Source organism: Mobula birostris, chromosome 19 (genome assembly GCF_030028105.1).
Source record: "Mobula birostris isolate sMobBir1 chromosome 19, sMobBir1.hap1, whole genome shotgun sequence".
NCBI classification, from domain to species: Eukaryota; Metazoa; Chordata; class Chondrichthyes; order Myliobatiformes; family Myliobatidae; genus Mobula; species Mobula birostris.
This window is the reverse complement of record NC_092388.1, coordinates 65260191-65272205: the sequence shown is the minus strand read 5'-3', so window position 1 is coordinate 65272205 and position 12015 is coordinate 65260191. Positions and strand designations below refer to the sequence as shown.

General features: G+C 40.1%; 1 protein-coding gene across 2 annotated transcripts in view; it reads left to right on the top strand.

Annotated features, from left to right (window-relative positions):
* LOC140212660 (coagulation factor XIII A chain-like) overlaps positions 1 to 12015 on the top strand; it is a 154572-nt gene that overhangs the window by 54764 nt on the left and 87793 nt on the right. For both annotated transcript variants that reach the window (XM_072283751.1, XM_072283752.1), the window contains exon 3: positions 7160 to 7348. In XM_072283751.1, the coding sequence (XP_072139852.1) occupies positions 7160 to 7348 (189 nt within the window). The remainder of the gene's footprint in view (positions 1 to 7159; positions 7349 to 12015) is intronic.

Below are 12015 nucleotides of genomic sequence, written 5' to 3'. Positions count from 1 at the left end.
GAGGGCTGCCCGTCAGCATGATCAAACCAAGGGAAAGCCTGATTGAGCAATTATCCTGATCTGCTTGGGAAATAGTAAGAGAGCCGAGAAAGCAGGGGATGGGAGGAGGGCGAGAGAATATCAGGAAGAGACTGTGAGTTTTCCGAAGACAGCCCTCACCCCCTCCAGAAGAGCCATAAAGTTTGGCTAACTTTAAAAGTGTTGATAAAATAAACGGAAGCAAAGATAGACGGTGCTATACCTATTTCAAGAAATACTTATTACAATATGGATTTTATATGACTCAATTTTTTTTATTCATTCATTCACTCCTTTTCCCCACCTAAATGAGAATATATATAAATGGGGGGAATACACAGGGAAATCTTTTCTGTGTAATGGACATAGACTTGTTCACTCACTTTTATGGGTACTGTAATAGAGGCCCCCAACCCACAGGGAAAGGGGGCTATCCCCCATGGCTAGACGTTTTCTCTAGCTCAACCCAGGATCATCTACTAGAGACCTCAGCCTTGGAATCACACCTTTTGTTGCCTTTTTTTTTTTATTATTCACATTTCTTGCTTCTTATTTGTTCAGGGACTAGATCGATTAAGTTTTATTCTGCTAATTTCGGTGATATATTGACAGAGAAATACACATGGCTAAGGACAAAGAAAAATTCATTTTTTTAATGTCAATGGGCTATTAAATCCAATCAAATGCAGTAAAATTCTATCCAAAATGAAAAAAGAATGAGCCCATGTAGAATATTTACAGAAAACTCACTTAAGTGATAATGAGCATGGAAAACTAAAGAGAATGGGCTTCACTAATTTGTTTTTCTCCTCATATAAATCAGGACATAGAGGAGTTGCTATCCTCATCTCAAGCAAGCTAAATTTTGAAAAAGTATTCGAAATGGGAGATAAGGAGGGCAGGTGTATTCTGGTAAGGGGGAATATAGATGGAAATTCAGTTACTCTATTGAATATACAGTAAACACACTCCCAGGAAGTGATATTAATTTCTTTCAGAAAATTACTAATATTATAGTAACAGAAACATAAGGTCTCCTGATATGTGGGGGAGACTTAAATTTACAATTACAACCAAAGTTAGATTCTTCCAGTAGAAAAACCTATGAAACAAAATCCTTACATAAGAGAGTTAATACACTTTTTGAGGATGTTGGTTTAATTGATATATGGAGAGACCTTTTCCCCGACAGAAAGGATTACACTCATTATTCTGCCCACCATTCTGTATATACAAGAGTAGACTATTTCATAACATTTGGAAAAGACAAAGACAAAACAAAACACCTGTGGAATTGGGACAATAGATGTAAGTGACCATGCACCTATATATTTACCTGTTGATTTTGACCTACGACCAAAGAATACTATTTGGAAACTAAATTCAAGTCTACTCAATGATCCCTACTTTAAGGAACAAATTTAAAAAAAAGAAATTGGTCTTTACTTAGAATTCAATGATAATGGAGAGGTTTCACCTCCCATTCTATGGGATACTCTGAAGGCTGTCTTAAGAGGGAAAATTATAGCGATATCTTCATATAAGAAAAAAATAAGGAATAAAACATTAGAGGAGATACAAAATAGGCTGAAGGAACTGGAAAAAGAAACATAAATTGAATTTGGCACAGAATACATTAGAGGAAATTTAAAAATCTAGGAATGAAATTAATAGTTTGGCTACGCAAGAAATCAGGAAAAATTTAATGTTTCTGAAACAGACATTATGAAAGTGGATCTAAGTTTATGAAAATGCTGGCATAGAAACTGAAGAAAAAGATAGCAAAAAATACAATTCATAGAATTAGGGATGCAAGAACAAAAATGATAAAAAAAAATAGCTAAGTGAAATTCAGGAAGCTTTTGAAATGTGTTACAAAACTCTATATTCCAAAGTTCCAGGGAAAGCATAACCCAAATTGACACTTTCCTGAATTCTCCAGATTACCCAATTTAAGCGAAGAACAAAATAGAATGCTGACTACTGACAGAACTGAAGTTGAACTAAAAGCTGCTTAATTAAGGCTTAAATTAAGCAAGTCACCAGGTTCAGATGGGTATACGGCAGAGTGATACAAAGAATTTAAAAATGAGTTAATTCCAGACTTACTCCCCACACTGAACTGGGCTCTAAAAAAGGCACAAATGCCACCCAACTGGAAGGAAGCAATAATCTCAGCTATACTGAAAGAAGGCAAGGATAAAATGGAATGTGGGTCATTAGACCAATATCCGTTCTTAATGTAGATTATAGATTATTTACCTCCATCATGGCCAAACGATTAGAAGAGTTTCTACCCATACTGATAGATAAGGATCAGACAGGTTTTATACAACAATGCCAAACACAAGACAATATACGAAAGACACTTTACATCATTGGATCATGTATAAAAAAAATAAAATCGAAGCATTTGATTCAGTTAATTGGAATTTTCTTCAGAGCTTTACATAGATTTGGTCTACATGACACAATTATTAAAACTATACAGGCACTGCCAGAATTTAAATCAATGGCTATTTATCTAATAGTTTTACCCAAGAAAGGGGCATGAGACAGGGTTGTGCATGGTCACCGCTACTCTTTGCATTAGATCTGGAACCATTAGCTCAATACATCAGACAAAATGAAGATATCAGGGGAATTACTATTAAAGAGACAGAGCATAAATTGGCCTGTTATGCGGATGACATTTTGATCTATCTAGGGCAACCAACATACTCTTTACCTAAATTGATGCAATCCTTTGAACAATATGGTCAATTATCAGGATACAAGATCAACATAGATAAAATCCAATTACTTTCATATAACTATAGTCCACCAAGAGAAATTGAAAGTAGATATCCTTGGGCATGGCAAACAGTCTTTCAAATATTTGGGCATCATTATGCCAAAAGATTTGTCAAAATTATCAGAATGTAATTATCAGCATATATATTAAAAATTAAGGAAGATATAACAAGAGGGAACCTAATTCCTTTTTTAAATCTCAGTTCAAGGATTGAATCTATTAAAATGAATATACTGCCCAGACTGCTATATCTCTTTCAGACCCTACCAATAGAGATTAATCAGAATCAATTTAATGAATGAAACAAAATGTTATCAAGATATATATGGCAAAGTAAAAGGCCTAGAGTTTGTCTCAAAACTTTGCAATTAGCCACGGAAAAGGGGGGATGGGGCCTATCTTCTCTTAGAGATTATTATTTTGCAGCACAGTTGAGAGCTGTGATATGTTGGTGCAACCCATCATATGACGCTCAACGGAAAAACATTGAGGAGAGGATACTTTCCATCCCCATACAGGCAATTTTGGCTGATAACAACCTACATAGGTACATAAATACTATTGATAATACACAGACTCTTAAAATATGGAAAACTATTATAAAAGAATATAAACTAGAGGGAGATATTGCAATTCTTAAATGGTGTGCCTATAAACTCGGATTTTACACCGAATAAACTGGATGCTAGATTTAAGGACTGGACAGCTAAAGGAATAATAGTTCTTTGCAATATAATGAGAGAAGGAACACTGTTCTGTTTTAAAATGCTTAAAGAGAAACACTTATTAGAAAAACAAGACTTTTATCGGTATCTACAGATGTGACGGTATATTAATAGGAGGGTTAAATATGCAACCAAGGCAAGTACATGTTTGATAGAGCTAATTAGAAAAGCATATAATTCAGATTATGGTAGTAGAATCATTTCAAGAGTGTATAAGGGTTTTGTCAAATCTTAAAACACATTCGACTTCATACATTAAAACAAATGGGAGAAGGAAGGAAGGATAATTATATCTGAGGAAGAATGGACAATAATATGGAGGTATCAATGGAAGTGTACCAGTTAACAGAAATGGAGGGAGTTTAGATGGAAAAGCTTAATAAGATATTTTATTACACCCCCTCAGAAATCCCATTATGATAGTAACCGCCCTGTTTACTGGAGAAATTGTGGAAATCAAAATGCAAACCATTATCATATTTTCTGGGATTGCCCCGTTATCAAAGACTGTTGGAGTGGGATACACAATGCCCTACAAGACATTTTTAAATGTGAAATACCCTTAGAAAGTAAGACCATACATTTTGGGTATGTACTCAAGAATGGTTGAAAAGAGATAAATATTTAATGAATATACTGCTGGTGGCTGGTAAAAAGACTCTTACCAGGAAATGGTTATCGCAGGAGAGCCCAACTTTAAACACATGGATGGAAATTACAATGGACATTTACAAAATGGAGAAGATAACAGCATCTGTTAATCATAAGTTGGAACAATTTTATTCATACTGGGAAAAATGGTTCAACTACATAACATCTCATAGGCCTGATTTTATTCTCACAGATCAATGAATATGTTGTAAAAAAAAAAATCACTCCCTACTCTGTACATAGTTTTCTCTTTTTGCTTGTTCTTTCTTTCCTCTCTTTTCTATAAGTGTATACCTCAGATAAATATTATGTGGAGATTTGTGGCAAATATGATTATATGATATATATGTACAATATCTGAAATACATCTTATGGAAATGTTTGTTTGATGATGAACTTCAATAAAAAATAAATTACAAAAAAAAGATGTGGAGGGTCCTAGATAGGATCGTTGAAGGGGAGGCTAGTTTGATGCTGGACTATGCTTTTTTCTATCTAGACTACCTTTAGACTTTTATCTCTCCATTTGTTTTCTTTAGAAAGATAAGTGATGCTGAAAGAGTAAGAGTGACCATAATATGGTGGAATTCTTCATTAAGATGGAGAGTGACATAGTTAATTCAGAAACAAAGGTTCTGAACTTAAAGAGGGGTAACTTTGAAGGTATGAGATGTGAATTAGCTAAGATAGACTGGCAAATGACACTTAAAGGATTGACGGTGGATATGCAATGGCAAGCATTTAAAGGTTGCATGGATGAACTACAACAATTGTTCATCCCAGTTTGGCAAAAGAATAAATCAAGGAAGGTAGTGCACCCGTGGCTGACAAGAGAAATTAGGGAGAGTATCAATTCCAAAGAAGAAGCATACAAATTAGCCAGAGAAAGTGGCTCACCTGAGGACTGGGAGAAATTCAGAGTTCAGCAGAGGAGGACAAAGGGCTTAATTAGGAAGGGGAAAAAAGATTATGAGAGAAAACTGGCAGGGAACATAAAAACAGACTGTAAAAGCTTTTATAGATATGTAAAAAGGAAAAGACTGGTAAAGACAAATGTAGGTCCCCTGCAGACAGAAACAGGTGAATTGATTATGGGGAGCAAGGACATGGCAGACCAATTGAATAATTACTTTGGTTCTGTCTTCACTAAGGAGGACATAAATAATCTTCCAGAAATAGTAGGGGACAGAGGGTCCAGTGAGATGGAGGAACTGAGCGAAATACATGTTAGTAGGGAAGTGGTGTTAGGTAAATTGAAGGGATTGAAGGCAGATAAGTCCCCAGGGCCAGATGGTCTGCATCCTAGAGTGCTTAAGGAAGTAGCCCAAGAAATAGTGGATGCATTAGTGATAATTTTTTCAAAACTCGTTAGATTCTGGACTAGTTCCTGAGGATTGGAGGGTGGCTAATGTAACTCCACTTTTTAAAAAAGGAGGGAGAGAGAAACCGGGGAATTATAGACCGGTTAGCCTAACGTCGGTGGTGGGGAAACTGCTGGAGTCAGTTATCAAGGATGTGATAACAGCACATTTGGAAAGCGGTGAAATCATCGGACAAAGTCAGCATGGATTTGTGAAAGGAAAATCATGTCTGACGAATCTCATAGAATTTTTTGAGGATGTAACTAGTAGAGTGGATAGGGGAGAACCAGTGGATGTGGTATATTTGGATTTTCAAAAGGCTTTTGACAAGGTCCCACACAGGAGATTAGTGTGCAAATTTAAAGCACACGGTATTGGGGGTAAGGTATTGGTGTGGGTGGAGAATTGGTTAGCAGACAGGAAGCAAAGAGTGGGAATAAACGGGACCTTTTCAGAATGGCAGGTGGTGACTAGTGGAGTACCGCAAGGCTCAGTGCTGGGACCCCAGTTGTTTACAATATATATTAATGACTTGGATGAGGGAATTAAATGCAGCATCTCCAAGTTTGCGGATGACACGAAGCTGGGTGGCAGTGTTAGCTGTGAGGAGGATGCTAAGAGGATGCAGGGTGACTTGGATAGGTTGGGTGAGTGGGCAAATTCATGGCAGATGGAATTTAATGTGGATAAATGTGAAGTTATCCACTTTGGTGGCAAAAATAGGAAAACAGTTTATTATCTGAATGGTGGCCGATTAGGAAAAGGGGAGGTGCAACGAGACCTGGGTGTCATTATACACCAGTCATTGAAAGTGGGCATGCAGGTACAGCAGGCGGTGAAAAAGGCGAATGGTATGCTGGCATTTATAGCGAGAGGATTCAAGTACAGGAGCAGGGAGGTACTACTGCAGTCGTACAAGGCCTTGGTGAGACCACACCTGGAGTATTGTGTGCAGTTTTGGTCCCCTAATCTGAGGAAAGACATCCTTGCCATAGAGGGAGTACAAAGAAGGTTCACCAGATTGATTCCTGGGATGGCAGGACTTTCATATGAAGAAAGGCTGGATGAACTGGGCTTGTACTCGTTGGAATTTAGAAGATTGAGGGGGGATCTGATTGAAACGTATAAGATCCTAAAGGGATTGGACAGGCGAGATGCAGGAAGATTGTTCCCAATGTTGGGGAAGTCCAGAACGAGGGGTCACAGTTTGAGGATAGAGGGGAAGCCTTTTAGGACCGAGATTAGGAAAAACTTCTTCACACAGAGAGTGGTGAATCTGTGGAATTCTCTGCCACAGGAAGTAGTTGGGGCCAGTTCATTGGCTATATTTAAGAGGGAGTTAGATATGGCCCTTGTGGCTACGGGGGTCAGGGGGTATGGAGGGAAGGCTGGGGCGGGGTTCTGAGTTGGATGATCAGCCATGATCATAATAAATGGCGGTGCAGGCTCGAAGGGCCGAACGGCCTACTCCTGCACCTATTTTCTATGTTTCTATGTTTCTATGAACTGGGAACAACAATTGATGCTATTTATAGAGTTTTGAACACGAATGATCAGGAATATGTGGCCAAATCAGGAGGTGAAAATGACTCTTTATCCTCTTGTTAAAGATTCCCTTGAAGTTTGGGGCGTAGATATGCATTCAGAACCGGATGACGTGAACAAGAGACAGCATCACACGGAACTCTACAACTCCAATAATCTGATTGTGAGACGTGGACAGCCCTTCCAGATCACCATCACTACAAACCGGTCCTACAAAGAAGGAGAAGACAAGCTCTGGGTTGAGCTTTTGATTGGTGAGTACAAAATGAGACAATTTCGTTTGTATTCCCTGAGACCTGTAGTCTAATTTCCTGTTATCCCTTGAGAATGTGACTATAATAAATTATCTTCAGTTCCGGACCATCTTTAAAAAATTAGATCTCGGATAAAGTGCACCGAGTCGACCATGCAGTTATTACAATTCACATGTGCTTGCAGAGATGCCGTGTGATGCCAATGACACATGTCTGATCTTTGGTCTTAGGACAATAAGTTAGAGGAATACAGCAAAATTCAACAACATAGTTTGCCTGTATAAAGACCAGCTCTTGCATTAAGAAAGTTATGTTAAAATAACTGCTGTTGTGAGGAGATTGCTGTTGTGAGGAGATTGCTATCAGTGTAATTGCTGAGAACTCCTGTTCTGCATGATCTTCAATCCAAGGTGGGCCCGGAGTTACCCAGTGGGTGGATTTGAATGGTGTTGCTCTGTTACACAAAAACATCACTAATAATACAAAGCCTTCTTGCCTGCTCAGCTGCCAGCTGTGGCTCATTTGGCAAAACTCGTTGCTTCAGAGTGGGCTGGTTATGGGTTCAAATCCCACTCCAGAGACTAGAACAGTGACCTAGGCAGAACTCCAAGTCTGTACTGAGGGAGAAGTGCACCAGCAGAGGGCATCTCTCTCATGAGACTTCCCACTCAATCTCTCAGATACAGGGGAAAAATCTCAAAATATTTCCCAAAGGAAGGTAGGAGAGCCCTTTCTCACGTCTGAAGCAATGTTTGTTCCTCAATCAATGCTGCTGAAATGAATCCAAAATGAACATCAGTGTGGAGCTGTGGACCATAATCAGAAATGATAGATCAGATTAAGACCACATCTGCTTGAGAATGGTAGTGATCAATGAACGTGCTAAAAGAAGGAGGAGAAAGTTCCAAGAATATTCCTGTTCTTAGTAATGGCAAGGTTCGGCATGTGAGTGCTAAAGACAAGACTGAAGACAGGAGTGCTGAAGGTCCATCTCAGCTTTCCATTGTCACAGAAGCCAGTCTTCGATGAAGTCAACTGATTCAGTGTGATATCAAGGAATTGCTTCCAACTGCTGAAGCAGCAAAGGCTTTGGAACCAGAAAACATCCCAACTGAAGATCTGTAGTTCAGAATGAGCTGAGCCTTGATCCAAGTGGGTCCAGTGTAGCCACAACACTGGCATTTATCCAACAATGTTCAAAGTTGCCCATTTGTAGAGTCACAGACTAATACAACATGGAAATGGCCCCTTGGCACAGCTTGTCCTTACCTACCCAAGTTAGTTCATTTCCTTGGGCTTGGGCAATATCCCACTTGGTCTTTCCTATCCATGTATCTGTCTGAATGACTTGTTATCTTACCAGCCTCTACCATGTCCTCTGGCAGCTCATTCCACATACCCACCACCCTCTGTATGAAAAAGTTGTCCCTCAGGTTTCCTGGAAGTTCCCCCCCCCCCCTCACCTTAAATCTATGCCCTTTAGCTTTGGACTCTCCTATTCTGGGAAAAGACAATGACATTCACCTTATACTGTATATGCTGTCATGATTTTATTAATCTCTATAAGGTCACCTCTCTCTCTCCTATGCTCTAAGGAAAACAGCCCCTGCCTATCCAGCCTCTCTCTGTAACTCAAAACTTCCAATCTGGCAACATCCCTGTGAATCTTTTCTGCACTCTTTCCAGCCTAGTAACATTCTTCCTATAGCTAGGACCAGGACTGCACACTACACTCTGTGTGTGGTCCCTCTGTACCAGTCCTGTACTGTTGCATCATTGAGTCTTAGTTATTGTACTCATTCCCTGACCATTGCATGCCAACCTTGTGTAGCTGTGTCACCACTTTCAGGGAACCACGTACCTATACTCTTAGCTGCCTCTACTCTACTAAGCTCTCCATGTCCTTGCCATTTACAGTGTAAACCTGGTTCAACTTCCCAAAACGCAACACTTGACTGAATGGAATTAAATTCTTTCTGCCATTCCTTGGCAACTCTGCCAGTTGATCTAGATCTTGTTGCAATCTTAGATACCCTTTTCATTGTCCACTATGTCACTAATTTTGGTGTCACCCACAAACTTATTACATTCACGTCCAAATCATTAAAATTGATGAGTAAAACCACTGGTCACAGGTTTCCAATCTGAAAGACAACTCTCCTCTCCAAGTCAATTTTGTATCCAATTAACTAGCTCATCTTGGTGTTCTTAACTTCAGGACCAGCCTAACATATGGGACTTCATCAAAGACCTTGCTAAAGTCCACTATATTCTGTACACATTGTTGCAATTCTCTCCCCAACTACTCTGAGAGCACCTTTACCAGACAGACTGCATAAATTTGAGGCAACTTACCTCCAACTTTTCAAGTATATTGAGGGGCAAGCAATAAAAGACATCCTTGTCAGTCATCCCCAGATACTAAACGTAAATAACTAAAATCCAATCTTACCCAGCTGTTGTCACTTAATAATGGTGACTGTACCAAAAATCCTTAACATACTGTGAGATTTTCTTTCTTAGCGGAAGATCACCGTGGAAATGTAAGACATTTTCCTCTCTTAGTAATACTATATACTAGGAGAACAAAAGTCTTTGAAGTTCTAAGTACTGAGTATCATACACCTTTTTCCTAGTCTGAAACCCCCGATGCTTGTTAAATCTGCCTGAGTATAGATGAGAGAATTAATATCGGCAGGTAAAATGACAGCACTGACACTGCTTCAGTTTCCAAAAATGTTTCCATTTTCGTTCATCCAAAATGAACTGCTACAAGAAGATAGTAATGACAGGGAACTATCTAACAAAGAGCATCTATAACATAATTAGGTTCAATAAGTATTCAGGCAATGACAAAGTGTGTGACTGATTCAAAAAAACTCAGCAGGTCGCAAAAGCATTACAAGAGGAATTGGCTCAGATAATTGGAAAAGAAAACTGGGACAAGCAGTGGGCAAACAATAGAAAATTGTAAATTTAACAGCAGGTGACTGCAATATAGAATGCAGAGGGTAGATAATATTTCTCAGCTCTAAATGTGAACAGCAGCTCTAAAGGTCAATGAATGAAAATTTCTGTAATGTTTGACCACGCACAGCTCTCAATGCAAGCAGCAGAAGACTGATTTCTGCCTGTGCTACTCCACAAGGAGTCAGTGGAAGAAATGCTGTGGATGAGTAGAGAGCTAAAAATTAGAACAAAGAAACTCGGCTTATTATAAAACGAGTTAATCACAAATAGAGAAACCAGCCTAAAAAGTCTGGAAGAAATTTGGCAAGGCAAGGTTGGCAAAGAACATGAAAGGACATGTCTTAGGATTGTACAATTTCATTAGGAATAAATGTCTGGTTAAGGAAAGCACAGAGGTAATCAGATGAAGGAAGCAAATCTTTTCAGGAATGGAGGAAAAGCTAATAAAAATTTGACGATATTGGGGAATAACTACACCTTTGCTTTCATGTAGCACCTTCAATGTAGTGAAAGATGCTTTGCTATAACATTATCAAATACAATGTTTCACATTGAAAATGAGAATGTGTCAGAGAGGCGAGCAAAGGTTTGGCCAAAGACAACTGAGACTATAGATGCTGGAATCTGTCACATGGAAGAACTTAGCAGGTCAAGAAGTATCTGTGGTGGCAAAAAATATAAGCTTACATTATGATTTTAATAGGGATCTTAAAGGAGCAGAGAGAGGTGGCAAGATAGAAGGTTGGAGATGAGATCCAGAGCACAGGACCTGAACAGTTGAAGACATGACCACTTGTAAGGGATGATTATGTCACAATGGCGGGGGCATAGGGAGCAAGGGTGGACCCAAATGCAGGACATATCTTGTGAGGTTACTTAGGTTTAGTTTATTGTACGATACCAGGAGAGCAAGACAGAAGCAGGAATAGCAAACAGGATAAGGACTCAGGACTACGACTAGGCTGGGACCAAGGGTCCGGGCTTGGACTCGGAATTAGCTCCCAGAACTAGAGGAGACATGAAGAGGCTAGGGTATGGACTCTGAGCCCGAGACTGGGCAAGGACCCAGTACCTGGGTCTTGCCTGGGGCTCAGACCCCAGAACCAGGCATGGACATGACATGGGCTAGGGAGAGGAGGAACATGGAAAACAGAGCGTCGGTCTTGGGAGAGCAGGTACATGGAACCATGGACACATACACAGAACAGAGAGCTGGGACCCCTCCTTGGGTACAGGACATAGGGCCGGGACTCATGACCCTCCGCAGGGCAATGGCAAGACGGCCTGACTTACCCTACGGAGGCGAAGGCAAGACAAGACAAGACAAGACCAACACGAATGAACACCAGACAGTACCTATCTAGCTCCGGTGATGGAACTAGACCGAAGTGCAGGCGGGGGCTGCAGACGAGGGCTAGAGGCGAGAGGGACAGAGAAGGGATTCAGACAAGGGGGTAGGACAGGAATCACAGACCACCAGGGCCAGGACTAGACTCAGAACTGGGAAGCCACCAGGGCCAGGACTTGACATGGTACTTGAACGCCGCCGGGGCCAGGACTTGACGTGGTACTTGAACACCACCAGGGCCAGGACATGGATGTGGTACTTGAACGCCGTCAGGGCCAGAACTTGACATGGTACTTGTATGCCGCCAGGGCCAGGACTTGACGTGGTATTTGAACGCCGCCAGGGCCAG